Raw genomic sequence first — 22,974 nt, 5'->3', positions numbered from 1 at the left:
GTTATCTGAAGATCACCTCTAGCTGACCTTGACATGACCGGTGGAATAGATCAGGTAAGGTGTTTGGGATGTCATAAAGACACGAGCTGCCTTTGACATGTATCTTGCCAGTGGCATTTTGCATATCTAAAGGCAACAATGTATATTTGTATCCTTATTCCACTTTAAAAATGAATATAATCATACTGTTTGTGTTTTGCATTAAATTTTCCCATTTAAAATACATCTTAGTGTTAGTGTATCACTATGTCGAGTTTCTTAAAATATTCTTTTTAACAACTGTGGTTATTTTAATAGGTGTACCTATGTGTGTATATGAGAGGGTACCCCCAAAACTGGAATTTTTTTCAAAGCTATGTATTTAAATTTTTTTACAAAACAACTTCATCACCTTCAAAGTAATCTCCATCATGTGTAATAATGTTTGTCAAATCTGTGATTCCATTCTTTAGAAACATTTCTCAAAGTCATCTGTTTGAATGACTGATAGCACCTCCCTCTTTTTTCTTCACCTCTTCTACCTTGTCAAATCAATGTCTTTTCATGTCCTTCTTCATTCATGGAAACAAAAAAGTTACATCGAGGGGAAACAAAAAAGTTACATCGAGGGGAAACAAAAAAGTTACATGGAGGGGAGGTCAGGTGAGTAAGATGTGTGGGGTAAGAGAGGCATGCTGCTTTTTGCCAAAAACTAGCACGCTGAGATGGCTGTGTGAGCAGCTATTGTGGCAAAACCAGCCCCTCTGTCCACCACAAAACAGGCCTTTTTTGTTCTACACTTCTACACAATCTTTTGAGAACCTCTAAATAGAAAGCTTGATGAACAGTCTGACCTGGTGGAATGAACTCCAAATGCACTACAAACGTTAGTCCATTCGGGAACATCCAGAACAAGGTTTGTCATCAATAAACATTTTACTTTTGAAACAAAAAAACCACTAGAGTTTTTTCCCACAGTGCTGTCCTTGTTAAGCTGTGTTCAACATCACAAGTTTCTGCGGCATTTCCCCCCAGCAGAAAACAAAGTTTCACAGCCTCACACTGTTCTCTTAAATCAGCCATCATATAAAGGTTGGAGCACAACTGCTTTTATGAAAAACTTGCCTGTGACCAAAGAGAACCTTGCCAGGCGATGCCACTGGTAACTCAGAGCAAGTTGCTTAATGATGGCCTAGCAGGAAAATGCATACTATGCAAACTCCACCCAGCAGAACCATTTTTTTCTTTTTTTTGGGGGGGGGGTACCCTCTTACACATGTGTGTGTACAGCATGTAATGCTGGTTTTAAGTCAATTCCAAGTTTGCTGACAGAATACTCATGATTTATTGAACAGCCAGCATGAGACAGGTCATTCAGTGGATTGCAACGAATAACGACGCAGTAACATGTAGTAGAACTGCCACACGGGGTTTCCAAAGCTGTAATCTTTAAGGCAGCTGCTTGCACACTGTCTGATCTTTTTTCCAGAGTGGCAGCTGGTGGTTTTGAACTGCCGACATTTTTAACAGCCCAATGCACAGTCCACTGCGCCACCAGGGCTCCCTGTGAGCTAGGTTAGGTCCCGGAAACACAACAAGGAGCTAAATTGGCAGTCCTTTTACATGAATGTGTGGCTGGACATTCCACTTTGCCTTAGGCATGTGCCCTCCAGATTCTCAGAGACCCTGGCGGCACTCAGATTCTCAGGATAGTCCCATCCCCCTGCCTTGGCAAGGGCTGGCCAACAAAGATTGCAAGAGCTCTCAGGTGGCCACACAGGCCAGAGTGGGTCGGGCCGGGAAGGTGGAGTGGTAAATGCGGCGAGGGCTGGGACAATGTTAGGAAGGGCGGGCTCTGGGTGCTCTGAGCACCATTCCGGACCTGGATCCGTTGGGCAGGGTGGGCGGGTGTGGTTTTACAGATGATTTACAGGAATGGGTGCTGGGTGTGAACGGAGATCACTTTTTAGCTGCCGGAAAATGATGCCCACCATGCCTACCTTCGGGGACAATCTCCACCACGGGGAGAAATCAGATGGGGCGCGGCAGGGGAGAGGCATTCTCGCTCAAGTTCAATTCACAGCAAGAGCAATAGCTGCGCATGCAGAGGTCCATTAAGACAATAGAAACCGCCAGGGAATTTCCACCGAAACTGTTTCAAGAGCAAGATCTTGGGGCCCAGTCTAGGTGGCGGGACGAGAGCTGGGCGCAGAATCTGGACCCTCCTCCCCAGCCCTTTAAACTCTGGGAGCGCGGGAACCGCACACCAACAGCCACAGGTGGACGGGGCGGAGCCAGAAGGGCCCGCGCCACTACCCACCAACGACCCCCCTCGGCCCCGCCTCCTCCCACCGAGCCTCCAATCAGCGCGCCTCTCTGGACGAGCCGCGTCCCCGCCCGCCGCCACCCCAACAAACAGCGCAGGGGTGGGCGGGGCTTCTGGCGGGTGTGTCTGGGCTGCTGTGGACGTCGCGCGCTCCCCTCAAAGTTTCGAACGCAGTTGGCCCTCGAAGGAGAAAAAAAAAAAAAGAAGAGCGGAAGCCAATAGCGTGGCAGCAAGGACCCGCGCGCCCGCCGGACTCCGCCTGGCTGCGCTGGAAAGGCGTGCAGGCCCGACCATTGGCTCGCGCGGCTTGTCAGTCGCCGCGGCGGCCAGCGGGCAGGGGCCTCCCGGTGATTGGTTCCGCCCAGGCGCGAAATGTAACGCGGGAAAAGCCTAGTGGGGACCGCGGCGGCAGGTTGTTATTTTCGGGGGCTCGGCGCAGTCCGCCCCGCTTTCCCAACCCCGTCAGGGCCCCGGTGCCGGGTCTTTCCCAAAGCTGCAGCTGCGTTCCAGGGTCCAAAGAGCGGAAGAAGGTGGGCTTGACCGGGCGCTGGGGTCCTGCCCTGCCCGCTCGGTGCCGGCCGAGGCGCCCCGCTAAGCTGCTCTGGTGGTCACTGCGCAGGACTCCGGGAACGTCCGCTAGCCATGAGCCGGCGGGCCTGAGAGCCAGCGCCTCGGAGCCGCTCGAGCTTGCGGAGCAAGAGCCGGACTGGGACTTGAGGAGTGCGGCCCCCGGCAGCGGATCAGGGCCGGGAAGATGATCCGGGGCGTGGAGTCGGCGATGGCCGATAGCTCCCCGCAGCCGCCGCCCGTCATCTTCTGCCAAGACTCCCCGAAGCGGGTCCTTGTGTCGGTCATCCGGACGACCCCGATCAAGCCCGCGTGCGGCAGCGGAAGGGAGCCGGAGCCGCCGCCACCGCTCATCCCCACCAGCCCGGGCTTCAGCGACTTCATGGTGTATCCGTGGCGCTGGGGCGAGAACGCGCACAACGTGACTCTCAGCCCGGGGGCTTCGGGGGGTGCTGCCGCCACCTCTTCGCCGGCCGCCGCCGCCGAGCACCCGGGACTTCGGGGCCGAGGCGCGCCCCCGCCTGGTGCCTCGGGGGGCGAAGAGGAAGAGGAAGCGAGCAGTCCTGACAGCGGCCACCTCAAGGTGACCGGCGCAGGCGGGCGGGTGTGCAGATCGGGTGCAGCGCGGGGCAGCCGAGAGCCCGTTAACGGCGCGTCCCTGAGATGGCAGTGCCTGGGACTCCGCGGGCGGCAGGGGCGGGGCCAAGTTTGAAACGCGAGGTGGCGCTGGCCGCTGGTGAGGCCGTGGCCACTGACTGGGCGCTGACGTCATTGCCGCGCGCCAAAAAGCGGCGCCCACCCCCACCCCGCGGGTGGTGGGAGGGCGGGGGGCGGCGGTCACATGGCGTCGGCCGGGGTTGGGTGTCCGCCCAGCCTGGCCAGCGGGTGACCTGGGTGCTGCGTAGGCTGTTGAAGGAGAGGAGACCCGGTCAGCGGCCACTGTCAGCTGCTCAGCCAGCCGCTGAGTCTCTTGACCGGACAAGGGAGGAAGGGGCTGCGGACCTTGAGCCGCGTCGCTGCGAGCGGCCAGGGGTGGGTGGTGCCCACTTCTTGCACCGTCACAGCCCATTTTCACCGGCCCTGGCTGAAGATGAGCTGCAGACCGAGCTGAAGAGCTGGACGGGCATCCGGGAGTCTTTCCCCGCGCAGCTTGGGTCCTAGCTGAATTTCACGTACCCGGGTACTACTTGCTGGGTGCCGAGAACACACGGGAAAGGGATGCTTTCTGTCACTGACCTCCCTTTGCGTGGAGCCTCAGGCTGTACGCTTGATCACGCATGTGATCACCTGGTTCGAAGCTACATTTTACAGCCGCAAAGGAACTACAAAGCTAGGTGGGAGTGCTGAGGTTGGGTTTTGTGGCTTCTAGTCTTGCTGTAAAGGGCCTTGTTGGCGCGAGGGGTGAGCTCTGGGCTACTAACCTGCGACTTGACCTGACGATCGGCTCCCAGCTCTGATAAAGATGACAGCACAGAAAACCCTATGGGCCAGTTTTACTCCGTTACACAGGGCACCACCAGTCTAAGATCAACTGGTCAGCAAATGAAAGGCCCACTGATGTATGTGTTCGGGTTACCTCTCTGGAGACGTATACTTAGCTCTGTTAACTCTTAGCCCCAGGAGGGCCAGGTATATGGGCGATTCAAGTTTAATACCTTAATATTTTGTAAATGCAAAGGGCTCAATAATAGTGAGATGAATGAAGTCCTTGGAAACCGCAGCTGCTGTGTGAGTGAAGGGTATGGCAATGTACTTCTGTGAAGATTTATATGGCCACTAAGAAGCAGTTCTCTGGTCTGTAGGCTTGCTAAGAGTTGGAACTGACTCCAAGCAGTGGGTTGTTTGATTTTGTTTAAGTAGACAGATAGGATTAACAGTTTACTAAAGATATATAACATGTAAACGGCCTAGTGGGAAGGGTTTTGTGTTGGCAGATACTGTATTTCTAAAACGAAACAAGTTTAGGGATTACACTTGTAACAGTATGTTCAGACTGTTGTTTGAACTCTGAGGAAATTGATATTTTATTTTACTGATGATATTAGTAAAGAACTATGAAATTAACTATGCTTTGACATGTCAACACTTGAAAAAGCGTATCAATAAAAACGAAAAGAACAAATAGAAGTATTTGTAGGGGTGCGAGTGAATTTGTGGATCTAGAGTAGCTCTAGATCTTAAGATGGATGAGTATTCAAGATACGTTCAGTTTAGTCTTGTGTGAGTGTGTGTCTATATATGTATATATATTTCAGCACACATGCTTGTGGAAGATTTTGCATTAATCGCTATTCTTAATATACTTTTCATATATTCCTTTATATGATTTTGTATTGTCCAAGAAGATGTTAGCACGTTGTAATATGATGTTAATTGAATGTCAATTCCAGCTGATAGAGTAGACCTTCCCTAGGGGTTTTCCTGGACTTTCATCTTGGGGCAGTGGATTGCCAGGTCATTTTCCTGTGTAGTAACTGGATGGGTTCCAACCACTAAGTAAAAGTTTTAAGTAAGTTCTTTTTTTTACCTAAAACAAATCTACCTTCACACAAATCTTTTTCTTTAATTACTAGCATATTCCGTGTATTTTTATTTTTACTTTGCTTACCTGTATTTAGAGAGCTAAAATATACCAGAAATTATGAAGAACAAGTCAATGAAGAAGAAACCTTTTATATATATTTCTCTTTTTCTCCTTCCTACAGTCTTTAATGTTATAGTTGTTTTATAAGTTGGATAAAATGGTTTTAATTTATTTTTTATAGAACTAGCAACTCAAATACAGCACTGAAAATCCATTCCTTTAGTTTCTGCACCTTTAAGGGGAAAGGTCTGGAATACAGTGTTGTCGTTTTTATTTAGTTAAGGAAGCAACCACCACATTGGATTTGTGGTCACTACCCCAGATTCAAGGCAGCCACTACCAGCCCATTTTACTTTGCTACTTTCTCGCAAGTGTGTAGTTCTTTATCTGCATATGGATCATTGGTGAACAGTGCTAAGTCAGGTCCTGTATTGGAAGATGACAGACAAGTTTGTAATAACATCCACTTCCGACCTCATTCTTTTAGGGAATGTTTTCCAGCGTCCTTCTACCAAACCAAACATTGCCATCAAGTCAATTCCAACTCTTACTAACCCCTGTAGGACAGGGTAGACCTGCCTTGTGTGCGTTGAGTCTGTAACATTTGATGGGGCAGAAAACGTCATCTTTTTCCTGGTGAGCAGCTGGCAGTTTTGAACTACTGATCTTGTGGTTAGTAGCCCAATTGCCACCAGGGTTCCTCCAATGGACAGTTAGGGGCACTAAAAGTGATGATTGAGAACCTTTGTGTTCATTTTCCAACATTTGTCACCGCTGTTCCCAGAGAGGTGTTGGTCTCTGTGCCCTGCATAACCAGCGTAAGCCTTCTCTTGTTCTCAGTGGTTCCCGTTTACTGCTAGCCCCTCCTGCCTGTGGGGAGCACATCCATCTTTCTTTACCCACTGATGGGCGCAATGGCAGGGAGGTATTTTGTTGTTTTTAGTTTATCACAAATCACACGACTGTGATTGTCTCAGTTTGAGGTGGTTTGGTTTTATTTTCCAAGGGAAGGGAGGAGGGTTAGCTCCTTCCTTCTTACGATATCCCACACTTCCCTACCTTGAGCCACATGAACGCTCCTCCCCAGACTGCTGTACAGGTGACTTCTCGACTGTGGACCTGTGTGGTCTGGCAGCCTTGTGCTCAGCTTCAGCCACCTCTCACCTCTAAGGACCAGCCAGCTACATATCCTACTTCCCCTTTCTAGCGGCTGAAATCCTCAGACAGTACCTTTTGATCACTGCCATGCTAACATAGTAGCTACCACTTACTGCCCGGCAGTTGGTAGCAAAGTGTCAGGCTCCATCGAGGGTTTTGCATTCTTTAATTCATTTAGTTCTTGTATACCAAATGAGGAAGAATGAACAAAAGAGGCCCCAAGTTAAGTTTAGTTAAGTTTAGAGTAAGTAGTGGAATTGATTATAACTTCCAAAGACCTTGCTTTAAATATTTATACCATATTACTCCTGTATATAAACCATGTGTGAATTGATTGTAGGGTTTTGTTATTGTTTATTATTAGGCTGATATATAAGTAGACTTATGAAACAAGGTAACCTTACAACTCCTATAAGGGCACACATAATGCATAACTGAAAAGAAGTCGTGGGAAATATAGTGAAAAATAGGTGGATAGTAGAGTTAGGAAGCAAATATTTGAGCCTCACAAAACTTTGATCTAAATCTAAATGGGAAAATGACCAATTAATTATCTTTTCTCATCTACGCTTCCATCGGAGACATTTATATTTTCATTCTAGGTTGTATTTTTTTGTTTGTTTAACAATGTGTCAAGGATATTTAGGTTTATCAGTCTTTGCATGAATAATCAGTTTGACGGCGAACATTTGAAAAGCCTAGGTAAAAAGGCTATGTGACTTGGAGAACCAAAAACCAAATCCACTGCTGTCAAATCAATTTGGGCTCATGGTGACCTTATAGGACAGGGTACAACTGCCCTGTGGGTTTCTGAGACTGAATCTCTGTGGTAGTAGGAAGCTTCATCTTTCTCCTGAGAGCCACAGGGGTTTCAAACTTCCAACCTCATGCCACCCACTATGTCACCAGGACTCCTTGAGAGCTAAGTTAAATTTTATTAAAGATATTAAAAAGGCAAAATACCATTAAAATACTTAAGGCAGTTTCACTATCACTAGTTTACCTCCTGGAAACACTAAGATTTTGTTTTTATTTTTTTTAAATTAATAAAATTTAAATAATGGAACATCTTTTGCAAACTGAGGCATGTTGCTGTTTACTCTGCAACAGTCTTTGCATCATGGCGATCCAAGCCTTTCGAATTTGAAACTGCACTCTTTCCTTGGCCTTCTGTTTCCCTTAGTCTGCTGATGGATGTGTTTGCTGGTGACTTGATCTCCAACTGCCCAGGCTCACCCAGAACCATGGATGTGTTGTTTTCTCTCTTCTCACCTTCCTCTCTGTCTTTTGTTGAGGCAAAGAAATGGATGCTTTTTAAGCAACATTTTTTGTTGTTGTTTATATGCTTTGTTAAAGGATGCTCTTTCTTTAGGCATTAGATGATTACTTGTCTGTCTTTTCTCTACTGAAAGAATGCACTTAGTGAAACCTTACCTATATATGGCCAGGGTGTTGTATTTTATTTACTTTTCAGCAACTGTTGCTTATTTGGAAAATGTATTGATTGTAGCAGAAGCAAGGCCAATCTTAGAGTTGCTGAGAGGCAATTAAGTTTAAAATCTTCTTTACCATTAGACATGCTTGTAAATATTTTTGTTGCCAGAAGCAGAGAGAAAATTGCAATGACTATCCTTAAAGTTTTGATACTAATCTGTTATTTCAAATTTCCATAGTCAGTGCTCTGTTTTTCTATATTTACTATATTAGGAAAAGCATTGTAGTCTCAGGGATTCCTCTGGATTCAATAGGTACAGTGAGTCAGGATTCTTGAGTAATTTTAAGTTCTATTCTATATTCTTCTCACTTTTTATAAGGATTTCGCCTGATCATGTTACTGATCAGAATGTTCATTAGTAGTAGGCAGACACTACCTGGTTCTTCTGGTATCAAGATAAATGAGGCAGGTGATCATGTGGACAGTTATCTTTACCTAACTTACACCAGTCTTATATGTTTGCCAACTACTCCCTCCACTTGAAGGTATTTTTGTATGTTCTATATAACTATATATTTACAGCAACAATCTTAAAAACAACAAATTGGTGTCTGTGGCACTTAAGAAACTACCTTCTTGGCCGCGGGAGCATCTGGGAAGCAAACATAAAAAGTGTGTGCTATTTGCATAAAATAGGTACCCTATCCATTTCCTTGTAAGTGGAATTAACTATTTTTATTGACCTCAGATGTTGTATTATTGTAGAGAAAAATAAGCATTTTTGTATTGTGAGGCAAGACTTAAAGTTCATTATATGAAACCATAACTTATGCCATATATACAATTATTTTGACTCAATAAATAATGGCAATTGATTCTCTAATTTTATTTTTCCTTCACATGAAAAACCAGGGCTCATTGTGGCTAGTGCAGATCAAAGCCAAGGACAGAAGGTGAAGAATTTGGGCTCTACTTAATAATGCCATCAGTTGATTGGCTAATTTGGATTTAAACAATGAGAATCATTCAAGGTGTTTAAGATTTTAGCAATTCCTAGTTTTACTGTGAATGGGAACATCTTTAGGATTTAAATAAATTTGGGGGGGGAATGATCTCTTTCTGGAGTCTCAGTATTCAATAATTGGAGAGATTTTTTTTTCAACAAGTACTTAGTTGAAAAAATAAGTGCTTAATAAGTACTTACTAAGGTGTTGGAATTAGTATATGTACAGATGTGCTACAGAAGAATGCAGCCTCAGAGTGTAACGGTGCATCACAATATTGGGCATGTGCTGTGACCAGAGAGTGGTGACTGCAAATGTGCTCTGGGTCCTTTTTATCATAGACCCCAGACTGCAGAATAGACCCCAGACGTGCTTCACACCGGACCAAGAGGAGCGTTAGAACCATGTGGTGGTTTCAAAGCTTTTGCTCAGAAGTTGTAGACCTCACTTCTTCTCACATCTATTGGCCAAAAGCCAGTGTTGGCCTCACTGAAACCCAGATAGAGAAAGGAACAATGAATTATTTTATAATACTATAAATAATAAGTAAGACATAAATGAAATATAATGATGAAAATTTATAAACCCACTGCTGTTTAATTGATTCCAACTCATACAGAGTTCCAAAGCTATAAATCTTTCTCCCACAGAGCAGCTGGTGGGCTTGAACCACCAACCTTGTGGTTAGCAGTGTAAAACTTACTCAACAGCCTCAACAGGGCTACTATGAGAATTCATACTAAACCAAAAACCAAATCCACTGCCACTGAGTCAGTTCCAACTCCTTGCGAGAGAGGAGTGCTCCTGAGGAAGTGAACGGCCTCATCTTTCTCTGAAGAGTGACTGCTTAATCTGTTAACCACTAGTCCTCTATGAATTTATGCTACAAATATAAAATACGCTTAGTACCAATCTTTACGTTTTCCTCTTCCTTACATTTAATGCCTCAAGACCAAATGAAAATACAGAAGGGCTTATTTTTGAAAACTTTCTGAGGGTTTTCAGGATAAAATTAGTAAAAAAAAAAAAGTATACAACTAATTAGATTTCACAGTATAAGATTGACCTGAGGCCATTAACTTATGCTAGAAATACATTCCAATATCTATAACTTTTAGAAACATAATTTATAACCTCTATATACTGAGTTTTTCTAGCAACGTGAATAGAATTTTGCAGTAACGTATTATCCTAAAGTTTTCTAGCTAATGTTTTTAAGTTGTTGGGAAGATTTAGATCTTTATATTGGAACTGACCAAGTGGCTCTGCCCTTTGACACTTGTTCTTGACTTCTAGAAGCAAGAAAATACATGTTTTTCTTTTCCTGAAGGCTAGCATATTTATAGCCAAGTAGTTCCACCAGTTTGATTCCTGCTTGTTAGAATTCTAGGAACTGCACAACTTTCCTTCATTTTAACCTCTGTGTTCCCTATCCTGGCAGTGTTTCTCCTGATAAGATTTATTGGATCCATAGTACTTGCCTGTTCATTGTAGCAAATGGTTGGCTAGGCACACCCTTGTTGCTGTTTGTTTTTTTCCCAGAATATGTTTTAGCAGTTTTTACTGTATAAATAGGCTGAGCATTTTCTACATCTTCAAGTTCTGGATTTTTGAATAATAATTAACTCCTCAGTTATTTTTTCTTCTTCTTGTATTTTATTATAACCAGCAACAAGAAACTAGACTTGACTTAGATAAATATCTGAGTCCCACCACTTACAAGTTCTTCTTTTCACAAACCAATGCAGCCAAGTTTTTTGACAATTCATAACAAAGATCACCTTCCCTCCAATGTATAATAAAATGTTTATCATTTTTCTTTTAAGGCCTCTGTAGAAGCACATTCAATGCCCACATTTCTAGCAACCATCTATTCATGATGATAGATGCTTTCCCTACAGCTTTCCTTCTTTCTGAGCCCTCACCAGTATCATCTGTAATGTCTATACTTCTACCAACTGCCTTTTTGCAATCTATTACTATCAAGCACCTCAAATTCTCCCAATGCACCCAATTAATTCCAAAGCTACTCTCATACTTTAGCCATCTCTTGACAGAACCTTATTTCTTGGTACCAAACTGTTTCATTGTGCTGGGGCTATGATAACACAGAACCATCAAGTTGGTGGCTTTAAAGAACAGCAGTGTGTGTCTTACAGTTCTGGGGGTCGGGAGTCTGAATTCAGGGTGCTGGTATTGCCATGCAATCTTTGCTCTGTTGGAAGATTCTTCCTTGTTTCTTTTGGTTCCTGGTAGCCCTGAGCTTTCCTTGTCATTGCTTGATTTTTGGGTGGATCTCACATGGTATCAGTCTTCCCCTGGCATCATCCTGTGTCTGATTTCCCTTTCTGTAAGTTACCACTTGTAGAGTCAGGACCTACCCTACTTTGGCATGACAAAAGAAAGAACATATTTCTAAACAATGTCACATTCACAGGTATAGCACAGCTAGGCCCTTTACAACTCTACCTTACCCCTTACTTGTTTGTGGAGAGTAGAAAGAAAAATCAGCCAGAGGTACATTTAGCATCTTCTCAGGTGTTTTCTCAAGGTACTTTCCTCCATGTGTGTAGCTTTCTAGATTCTTCGGTGTAAGTGAGCATTTGTCATTGCCCGATTTTTTTCAGAGACTTCTCTACTCGACTTTTTCTCTCAGCCTCAGTGCACCTAACGTTTGCCTCAAAGCTTTTGCTCCACGTAGAAGCAGGTTGTTCACTGCCCTAAAGAGATTTTAACCAGTCCCTTATGTGTGAGTACTCTTCCACCTAGACAAGCACCCTGTGTCAGTCCTTTGCATATCTCCCAGACAGGCCGAAACAGAAACATCCTATGGCAAACTCCCTGAGTTTGACGTGCGTGTGCGTATGTGTGTATTTTCACAATAAGGCATGTTCTCCTCCCTCTCTATGCAGGGACCCAGGTCCCTCTCTGAACACAGCTGCTGTTTTAAAGACTGCTGAAGAAGGGGTGAAATGAGGATAAACGGAAATGAGGCAAAATTTCCCAAGCATTTTCACTGCCTTTTTCTTTATTGATGTGAATCTCTTGACTATTTTCCAGAATTCTGATATACTTTTGACAGTTTTTGCTCAATTTGGGGGTGATTCTGTAGAAAGGTGAACAATTGGAGCTAACTATTCTGCTGTTTTAGACAATTTTTTTAATGATACCTTGTTTTAGTGAGTGGAGAGATCAACAGTAAATTGATACTTATAAAACTTGTTAACAGGATGGAATCCGACGTGGTAGACCCAGAGCAGATACTGTCCAAGACTTAATAAATGAAGGAGAGCATTCATCTAGCAGGATCCGTTGTAACATCTGTAATAGGGTGTTTCCGCGGGAGAAGTCACTCCAGGCCCACAAAAGGACGCATACAGGTAAGCAAATTGTAGGGAAGGCCAGAAGCAACAGTTTACTAAAAGTTGATTCAATGTTTTGGCCTATAAATTAATTTTTTAGCTCCCTATGTCTTTTGTTACCACTATTAGTAGTGAGGCTTTAAGAAATAGGCACAGTAGTAATTTTCTGTTTTTGTGGGAAGAAGTTCTGAGCATTGATTCCACGTGACTTCTAAAGTTAGCATGGTAATTAGCAGGCATATCACAGGCATGTTACTGCTCACTTTAGTTCCATCGTTCTACCTCGCTGCATGCTCTTATGCCATGTCTGTAATTGTTGGAACACATTTGTAGGCCTAATACTAACATGGTCATTTTTCTAGAGTGCCATCTTAGTATTTGGCTTTTTGAGCAAATCTGTGGCAAACTACTCTGTCAGGATTATCATACGTCTTTATTTGTATACAGAAATTGCACTTGCACTTTAAGTACCATATAGAGAGGCAAACAGTGCGTTTGTAAAGAGTTTGTATTCTTTTTATAGAGAAAGCTGGCCCCAGAAGAGGGAACCTTAAAGTTCACCCAATAATTTCCTGATACGGACGGAGAGGCCCCGGAAAACCAATTACCACTGTCTTGTACTTTCTTGTACCTTTAGCATTGGACTGTGCTTGTCAAAATGGTAGTGCCTAGACACGGGGCTAGTGAGCCCTCTGAAGAGCAGCTAGTCAAAACTGAAACGGGCAGCATGTATGAGAAGAAAGTACTCTGTTTCAGTAATGCATCTTATAGGTTGAATACATGTTGAAATGATACTACTTGATATATGAAAGAAGATTTATTATTAAAATTCACCTATTTTAACGTATTTTTAAAATATGGCCACTCTGAGTGACTTGCATTTGTATTTTTATTGGATAATATTGATTTAGAATTTGGGCTATTTTTCCCATTGTGATTATGATTTCTTTAGTTTTTAAAAAGATAATATTCTGATGATAGAATATACTTTTCTTAACTAAGTCCCTGAAAACTGGTAGTTTTAATTTTGAATCATTGTAAGCTAAAATGACTAGAAGTTTTGACTTAGGCACTAATAATTAAGTTATTACTTTGTGAGAGAACCCAATTTTTAATTAAAAAATTTTTTTTCCAATCTAACTTCTTTGAAACACCCTAAAGACATTTTTAAGAGTCAGTAAAATCTAGTGATTCAGATTATGGAGGGTTTTTCAAAAAGATGGGATAAGCTGAAGACACTAACTTCAAAAATTTGATTCTGAAGGAAAAGCTCAAGGCCTAAAGACAATAATAGTCTTGTGCTTCTAAGCTGAGAGCCGTGTGTACCAAAATGTTTGTTAGTATTTCCACGTGCAGCTCTGGGCAGGGCATGACATGTACTATGTTGCTGTGTGGGACATAACTCATGAAAAGGTTGATTCTCTCTCCTTCCTTCCTCTTCTCACCTTATTCTCTCAGAAATAACATATAACATCTATATACATAGGTGAGAGACCATATATGTGTGACTACCCAGACTGTGGAAAAGCCTTTGTTCAAAGCGGACAGCTTAAAACACATCAGCGTCTTCACACTGGAGAAAAACCTTTTGTTTGCTCAGAAAATGGTATGGAGTTTAAAGTTAAGTTTATGGATTAACTAGTTGTGAGTTAAAATTGAAATACCTTTGCTTGAATTTTTATGGGGAGAGCTTTTCCTTTCCGACATCTAAAACATAACCGACCTTGCTTGTTAATTATAATCCATGTGAACTTCTTTAGAATGAAAAGAATAAAGAGCCAGCAGCACACTAAGCCCAGTTGTAGGCAGTAGAATAATTGACAAAGGTAAGTACAGCCTTAAGGGTGGCCTTTTAGGTTGGTTTTAAACTTTTTGATTTGCCAAGTAAGCACATTGCCTTCTAAATCTTTACTAAAATATAGAGGGCATGAAAACAAAATTTAAGCCAGTTTTCATTGTAAATTAAATTAAGTGGGGGTTTTTATTCAGATCATCAACTTTGTATTTAAAAGTTTAAACCACTAATCAACCCCCCATGAGTAGGGGTAATGATAAGATTTTAACACTTAAAAATTTTTAAAAATTTTTTAAAAATCATTTTATTGGGGGCTCATAAAACTTATCACAATCCACACTTTCATCCATTGTGTCAAGCATGTTTGTTCATTTGTTGCCCTCATCATTCTCAAAACATTTGCTTTCCACTTGAGCCCTTGGTATCAGCTCCTCATTTTTGCCCCTCCCTGCCCCATGAACCCTTGATAAATTATTATTATTTTGTCATGTCTTACACTGCCTGACATCTCCCTTCACCCACTTTTCTGTTGTCTGTCCTCCAGAGAGAAGGTTATATGTAGATCCTTGTAATCGGTTCCTCCTTTCTACCCCACCTTCCCTCCACCCTCCCGGTGTTGCCACTCTGACCACTGGTCCTGAAGAGATCATCTATTCCTGGATTCCCTGTGTTTCCAGTTCTATCTGTCCCAGGAACAGTTTTCTTAATCAGATGTTTTTCATATAAACATTTTTACATAGTTATACATGAACTTCTTAGTTATAGTTTTTTTTTTCCTGTTGCTTAATTTTTTTATTGTTATAAGTGTTAGGGACATCTGTGAATTATTTTATCTAGCGACTTTGCTTAAGCATATGCCCTTAATTGACGTTAGATATCATTTAGTTTGTTTATCTTTGGAGATATTTCCTTACAGTAGATTCCAATAAAGGAATTACTGGTTCAAAAGTCTTTCATCTCTTGTTGACTCCTATCATAGCACTTCCCAGGGCTACTGGACAAGTTCACCTGATGGCGCATTTCCAAGACAGGAAAGACCGAGCTTACATTTGTTTCCCTCATTGTAACACTATCTGTAGGGCTTGCTTGTCTTCAAATGATAGCATGCTAAGCCTCACAATATCAATTTACTTTTCTTAGATACAAGAGAAACTGAGCATTTTTCCATGTCAATTTGCTGATGTGCAGAGTCTGATACGTGTTTCCCTCTGTGTTTTGAAGGCTGCCTAAGCAGATTCACCCATGCAAATCGCCACTGTCCGAAGCACCCTTATGCCAGACTGAAGAGAGAGGAGCTCACAGACACACTCAGTAAGCACCAGGCTGCGGACAACAAGGCTGCCGCGGAGTGGTTGGCAAAGTAAGGCACTTTGCACTTCGGCCACTGGGAAAGTCTGTGTTGAGTGCTCAGTTGATGCTAGGGACTTCAGCAGTTCTCTCATTTTAACTAAGTTGCTTTTTATGCATATTATAAAACAATTTGAAATGGCATGTTAATTTCTAAAATCATAGAATTGTTGTGAGTAGTGTTTAGAGACCACAATGTAAGTATAAGTAGTGGAGAGTCCAGGCCATAATTTATTTTAAAAGCATGAATTTTCCCTTTAATCAACGTGCACCTTGTTAGTACCACCATTTTTAAAAAAAGCATTTTATTGGGGGCTCGTACAACTCTTATCACAATCCATACATACATCCACTGTGTCAAGCACCTTTGTACATTGTTGCCATGGTCATTCTTAAAACATTTGCTTTTCACTTGAGCTCTTGGTATCACCTCCTCATTTTCCCCTCCCTCATGAACCCTTAATAATTCATAAATTATTATTTTGTCATGTCTTACACTGTCCGATATCTCCCTTCACCCACTTTTTGTTGTCCGACCCCTAAGGAGGGGGTTATATGTAGATCCTTGTAATCGGTTCCCCCTCTGCCCCACCTTCCCTCCACACGGTATCGCCACTCACCACTGGTCCTAAAGTGATCATCTTTCCTGGATTCCCTGTGTTTCCAGTTCCTATCTGTACCAGTGTACATCATCTGGTCCAGTCGGATTTGTAAGGTAGAATTGGGATCATGATAGTGGGGTGAGGGGGAAGCATTAAAAAACTAGAGGAAAGTTGTATGTTTCATCAGTGTTACACTGCACCGACTGGCTCATCTCCTCCCCGAGACCCTTCTGTAAGGGGATGTCCAGTTGCCTGCAGATGGGCTTTGAGTCCGCACTCCACACTCCCCTCTTTCACAATGATATGATTTTTTTGTTCTTTGATGCCTGATACCTGATCCCTTCGACACCTCATGATCACATAGGCTGGTGTGCTTTTTCCGTGTGGGCTTTGTTGTTTCTCAGCTAGATGGCTGCTTGTTTACCTTCAAGTCTTTAAGACCCCAGACACTATATCTTTTGATAGCCGGGCACCATGAGCTTTCTTCACCACATTTGCTTATTCGTCTTTCAGAGATTGTCGGAAAGGTGAGCATCATGGAATGCCAGTTTACTAGAGCAATGTGTTCTTGCATTGAGGGAGTACTTGAGTAGAGGCCCAATGTCCATCTGCTATCTTAATACTAAACCTATAAACATATGCACATAGATATATTTCCCCATCCTCATATATTTACATATGTACATGCCTGCATGTAGACCTCTATAAATGCCCTTTGCCTTCTAGTTCTTTCCTCTATTTCCTTTTACTTTCCTCTTGTCCCACTATCGTGCTCAGCTTTCATTTGGGTTTCAGTAATTCCTCTCAGTTATATTGTCCTTGATCAAGCCCTACCAGGCCTCTTATGCCCTCCTCGCCACTGATTTTGGATGACTTGTTCCCTTGTCCCTGGGTTTGTTAACACCACTTCCTTTCCTCCACTTCCTCCTCTCCCATGTCCCCCAGAACTGTTGATCCCATTGTTTTCTCCTCCAGATTGTTTATCCAGTCTATCTTATCTAGACAGACCTGCAGAGATAATTGCACAAAACAAGACAGAGCAAAACAAAGCAACAAAAGAAAACAAAACAAAAACACAACAAAAAAATCAACAACAACAACAAAAGCCTGTAAATAGTTCAAACTCTGTTTGGTGACCTTTGGGAGTGTTTTCCAGTCAAGTCGGATGGGGTGCCATGCCCTGGCCCCAAAGTCTATTTTTGGTACTCCCTCAGGACTTCCTTGCTCTGCTCCTCTTGCTGTTCTGCCACATGCCCTTAGTGTTTTGCCTCGGTGTGGTGGGGTCAGCTCGGGCACAATTCCTGCACTGTTTTCAGTGTTGTCCCCTGTAGGACTATGGGTCAGTGAGGGATATCATGTCTCATAGTGGGGCCGGCCATATGGTCCTTTCTGTGCATTGGCTGCTCTGAGCAGGGATATCATCCTCAAGGCTTGGTGGGCCAGGATGTGCTCCACTCGCTCTTTCTCCCCATTCATTTGCTCCCATGTGCTCTGATCAGACATGTCCCTCTCCCTAAGCTGTAGCTTCAGTGCTGTCCTCTGAAGTGAATTCTTCTGGGGGGAGGGGCAGGTGTCCATGTAGTAGGGATTGAGACCGGCCCCTCAGACCTCTCCATTGGTTCCCTGATTCATGCCGGTATGTAGCATTCACATCTTGGAGCACCATGTTGAAGTCTGGTCCCTCTTTCCCTGTGGAGATATAAACAATACCCTCCCCTTGGTTGGTTTAGTGCCCTGTTCCCATACTACCCATTTTTTTCTCTGTTTTTACCCCTCCTTTTTAGTTGGCTACCATGTGTATCTCTGGATTGGTCTGGCCCCTTCCACATTACATCGTCCTCACTTCAGGAATATTTGTATACAGTAGCTTTTTCCCTGTGTCCTTTTGCATTTTTTTTAAGCGTATCTCAGCGGACTCTGTGTGCCACCTTTTTCAAAGAGTGGTTTATGAATAACACATTTCATTTGTCATCAGGGAAAACTTTTCACTTTCTTTGTGAAAGAAACTGTCTGCTGATTGGAACAGGGCTACAATTTAGAAGTTCTTTTGAAGAATAGTTCCATAAAACATCCAGTTTATTTATTTTTAAAGGCACAGGAAGAACAGTGCCAAAAATTACTTCTCAAGATAAATTTTTTTAAGAATTCACTATTGTATATATAAGCCAGCAACCTTTGATCATGCCGTTCCCTGCCTTCATTGGCTTTCTCTGTTACTTAGAATAAGGTCCAAATCCATAATTCCTGCCATAGCTCTGCTCACTTCTGGCCACATCACTGTTGCCACTGGGCGTCTTGTTGGTCTCAGCACTCTGGCTGCAATGTCAGGGCCTTTGTGTGCAATGCTTGTGTCCGCTTTGTTTGGCCACTCACTAGAGGGATGCCTTCCCCTGCCTGTTCACTACTCCCAACTTGGGGCCAGATTCACTTCATACTCTGAGATGCTATTCTAACACTGCACTCTTCCTTTTAGAACACTGAACTCAGTGTGCCCCTTCTCTGTGGGAGCAAATCCTTCCTGAGGAAAGGTGGTATTGTCTTGTTTTCTGTTATTCCCAGGGCCTAGCATCGTTTATGTCCCTGAGAAATATCCCAATGAGTAAGCTCCATACAAAGCCGAATGGTATCTGAAAGTAAGATTTCTTTATTCCATAGGTTCCCAAACTTATTTGGCCTACAGCTCCCTTTCTAGGGAAAAAAATTACGCAGCACCCCACTGGCAATGAAAAAACTCTTGTACTATAGCCCACAGTCCAAGATGAAGCACAGATAGCAGCTTCTGCAGCCCCCAAACCTTTCTAGTGTGCTTCCTCCCTAAGCTTATTTTTGCCAATTTCCTTTCTAGTAGTCATACTGGACTATTTTAATTTCTTTGTTAGGCCTCAATGACTAGTTCCAAATTTTTTCAGTTGGAGTATTTTGAGTTTCTTGAAATTTGTTAGTTTTATTCTTTTTATATGTAAAACAACTTTTTTGATGTATAATTGACATAACGAATTGTACACATTTAGTATATACTTTGATACATTATGGCATGAGGGGCCTTCAAACAGTTTGTGCAAAAGCTGAATTTAAAGGTAATGGAATTTTTGTTTACTCTTTGAAGCCCCATAAAACCTTCATAATAATGCTAGTGAATATATCTATTACTTCCAAAAATTGCCTCATATCCCTTTGTGATACTTCCCCCCACACCCTCCTCAAAGAACCATTAATCTACTGTATTCCTCCAAAAATTAGTTTACCTTTTTCAGAGTTTTATACAGTATATATTCCTATTTCTTTGGCTTTTTAAATTTAGCATAATTACTTTGAGATTCATTTGTGTTGTGTGTATCAGCAATTCATTTCTATTTATTGTTGAGTAATATTGCATGGTATAAACACCAGATACTCACAGCCATTGAGTCAATTCTAACTCATAGAGAAACCTAATCTTGTTTATTCATTCGCCAGTAGATGGACATTTATTGCATTTAACTATTAAGAATAAAGTTAGCAGTCTACAAGTGAAAACGAGAAAGGCCCTTGACATGATGGATTGACACAGTGGCTGCAAATGGACTCTCACATATCAATAATTCCGAGGACAGCACAGGACCAGTGGTGTTTCCTTTTGTAGTACATGGGGTTGCTATGAGTCAGACCGATTTGATGGCAGTTAACCTCAACAGCATACACAAATCTTACTGTGGACTTTAATAATGGCATCATATTTATGTGACTTAAGTTTGCCTTTCTTTAGTTACTAAAAGAGTTGAACATTTGCTATGTAATGGAAGTGTATAACTCCCCCACTCTCCCCATACACCCTATGCGTGTATTTCACTCTAGTCCATTTTATTAATTATTTTCAAGGCCACGCTAGTTTAATGGCAAAAAAGCCATGATTATAAACTTGTGTGTGAGCCCCAGAAGTGTCCGTTTGGATTATGAGGCACAGAGAAGGTCCCTCACACTTTGAACTTCATTTTTTTTCCTTCTATAATGGGAAGTGGATGTGATTCATGTAAAATCACTTTATAGTACTGTACACTAATACACAAAACAATGCTGTGGTAGAGACTTGGTTGAGATAAGTAAACATTTGCGTATCTAGTGTATATTCTATGATTAATGCATATGTATTTCATATAGGTATTGGGAAACGAGAGAGCAGCGGGCGCCAACCTTGAAAGGCAAGCTTGCTCAGAAAGCTGACCAGGAACAGCAGGACCCTCTGGAGTATCTTCAGTCTGACGAGGAGGAGGAGGAGGACAAGGAGAAGAGCGGGGCACAGCGCAGGCTGCAGGAGCAGCGGGAGCGCCTGCACGGAGCCCTGGCCCTCATTGAGCTCGCCAACCTGACAGGAGCACCACTCCGCCAGTAGCTGGCATACTGACTCCTCCACTGTACAAAAGTACTGCCCGTTGTACTTTAAAAGTAGATCCTTGGGCATAAGCTAAGCACCTTATTTGCTTATCATAGGCTGCTATTCTGTAGAAATTTATGAAGAATGTCATTGCCCTAAAATATGGGGTGAGAGAGAATTGCACTTTTTTAAAATATGGAAATGGATTTGATGTAAAGTTTAAAATATTTTGTAAATATGGGTCTGCACAGTACAGGGTAGAAAACGATTGTGGGAAGCTAGATTTTGCAAGTTTAATGCATTCATTGGAAGCAGTTCTCACAGAAAGCACTTTCTGAATAAGACACTTGTATGACAACACAGAATGGTACACATAGCCAAAGAATCTGAAATAGGTATAAGATCATTTTTAACAATGTATATGAGTATGTTTAACAATACTGTAAACACTGAGGCAGACAGGCAAGCGTAAGCTGTGTATGGAATACACATATTCTTAAATTGCCCAGTGAGGCTCGAGAACGGAAGCTCTTTTAGAACATGTTCAAGAAGGATTTGGTAAGATGGACACTTGCTCAGAATTTTCACAATTTGAATAAAATCAGCTTTATTCTCTCTTTTGGGGGCTTTCTTATGCTCATTTATTGGGATTTGAAAATCACTTGTCATAGTATGTTAACTTGGGAACTTTTGCACATTTTATATTTCTCATTTGCGGAAATTGAGTGATTAATCTTGCAAAGTCTAGGTAACTTGGTAATTGGTCCTTTTTAAAGCATGTATTGTGGGCCCTGTAATGAGATTTGGCACTTGGATTTTTATTCATAAGTGGGACATCTACAGGGTTGTTTTGTAATGAACTGTTTCTAGATCTTTTGTTAGCAAACACTAAATTGTATCGCTTGTTTAGAATTCTCAGCAAGTGGGAAGCCTCCATATTTATATTTCAGTGCAAAAGCCACCTTGCTTTCAGAATAACATCCAAACCTATTTTGTGTTCACAAAATTTATCTATTGAACACTGCAGAAAATATTAACTACTAAATAAGTAGGATTCTAGATTAGTTTTTAACTGCAAGTGTGTCAACTTGTGTGGTGGTTATAAACCATTTCCCCAAATAGATTAAGTTATTAAACATCACTTTTTATATATGTACTGAAGCATGAGCAGAAAAATCACAGAGCTGAGCAGTCAACTTCCTTTATATAGGTGTAAGCCTCGAGCATTTTAGCTTTTTGTTTTAAGCAGAACCTAAATATCCATGCCTAGCATGGTAATTTATAGATTGCTAACTTGGAGTAAATCTCAGAATAATAGAGGGAAACATGGGCGCTTCAGTGTCTTTTCCTTTTTTAATTGAAGTGGTATCTTCAGATGTCATTTAAACATTATTTAGAATGTAGGCTTCTTCACAAAAAGAACCTAAACGTGTTACAGTACACAGGTAGTTTCACTATGTAGCCACGGGGAAGGGAAGGTATGTAAATACCTTGAAAAGTAGTGAAAGAAGATACAGTAACAAATGATGTGTATGAAGAGGACATACTTTAAAAATGTAACTCCTCTGTACAGTAAATTGCAAACCTTGAGGGATTTTATTTTATTTTTGTGTGTAATAAATTTGTATTTGTAATGGTCAAAGGATTTTGCTTGTCATCTGGAATGTAGAATCTTAACTTGGAGCACTTATAAACACGGTAAGAGAGACTGTAACATCAGATATTTTTGTTTAGGTATCAATATTTCCTCTAGAATTTTCCCTCAAATACCATTTAAATGATAAAACAAAGAGAAAAGCAAGACTCATTGGTCTTGGGATCCTGAAAGTTTGACAAATTTACCTAAAAGAAGGAAAGGCAGTGAGAATTTTAAAAACACTTGCTAATTCACAGATAAGAAAATTTAAGGCCTTCAAAAGTAAGGATTTTCCTTGTTTCTCCAGCTTTTGTCAATCATAATAGTTAATGTTTTCAAGCATATAAACTATATTTTGCATAATCGGAGCAGTTTATGAAATTATCACAACTATTCACTATAGAAATATTTAGGATGTTCTTTTTTTACATAAGCAAAATACTTGGACAAAATACATTGAAATCTAAAATTTGAAATGCATTAATGACTGCTTTTTGTTTTAAAAATGTGGTTTTATAATTAAAAATTTGAGGTATTTTATGCTTCATATGACTAAATTGTAATTTGGCAGCGTTAACAGCAAAAGAATAAATATGCTGTAATTTCTTCAAGAGATGTTTGAATAAAATTTTATTTTAATTTAAAGATTAAAGTGCATCATCCTTGTAGCTTTCATAGTTTGTTTTCCTCTCAAATATATAAACTTTTGTTTTTTAATTAAGAAGCAGAAAAGTCACCTGCAGCCCTACAATTTCCCGTCATTCTTCGGTGCGTTTTGTCTTTCCTTCTAGTATTATCACAGACCTTTGTTCTGCCTATCACAACCAC

The 22,974-nt window shown here is 41.7% G+C and overlaps 1 protein-coding gene across 1 annotated transcript; it reads left to right on the top strand.

Annotated features, from left to right (window-relative positions):
- Positions 1–2,670: 2,670 nt before the first annotated feature.
- Positions 2,671–22,744, top strand: ZNF367 (zinc finger protein 367). The gene is made up of 5 exons (XM_075549806.1): positions 2,671–3,455; positions 12,283–12,433; positions 13,902–14,021; positions 15,432–15,570; positions 20,297–22,744. Exons 1-5 carry the CDS (start codon positions 3,060–3,062, stop codon positions 20,526–20,528), a joined length of 1,038 nt encoding a protein of 345 aa, XP_075405921.1. The 5' UTR covers positions 2,671–3,059; the 3' UTR covers positions 20,529–22,744.
- Positions 22,745–22,974: the final 230 nt, after the last annotated feature.

This window comes from Tenrec ecaudatus, chromosome 5 (assembly GCF_050624435.1).
Source record: "Tenrec ecaudatus isolate mTenEca1 chromosome 5, mTenEca1.hap1, whole genome shotgun sequence".
In the NCBI taxonomy this organism is placed as follows: Eukaryota; Metazoa; Chordata; class Mammalia; order Afrosoricida; family Tenrecidae; genus Tenrec; species Tenrec ecaudatus.
The sequence above is the reverse complement of the archived record's forward strand: the minus strand, read 5'-3'. Positions and strand labels throughout refer to the sequence as shown.

Coding starts and splice junctions, on each gene's coding strand:
- ZNF367 (XM_075549806.1), top strand. CDS start 3,060: ATGATCCGGGGCGTGGAGTCGGCGATGGCCGATAGCTCCCCGCAGCCG. Junction 3,456..12,282: donor CTGACAGCGGCCACCTCAAG/GTGACCGGCGCA, acceptor ACTTGTTAACAG/GATGGAATCCGACGTGGTAG. Junction 15,571..20,296: donor GCCGCGGAGTGGTTGGCAAA/GTAAGGCACTTT, acceptor TATTTCATATAG/GTATTGGGAAACGAGAGAGC.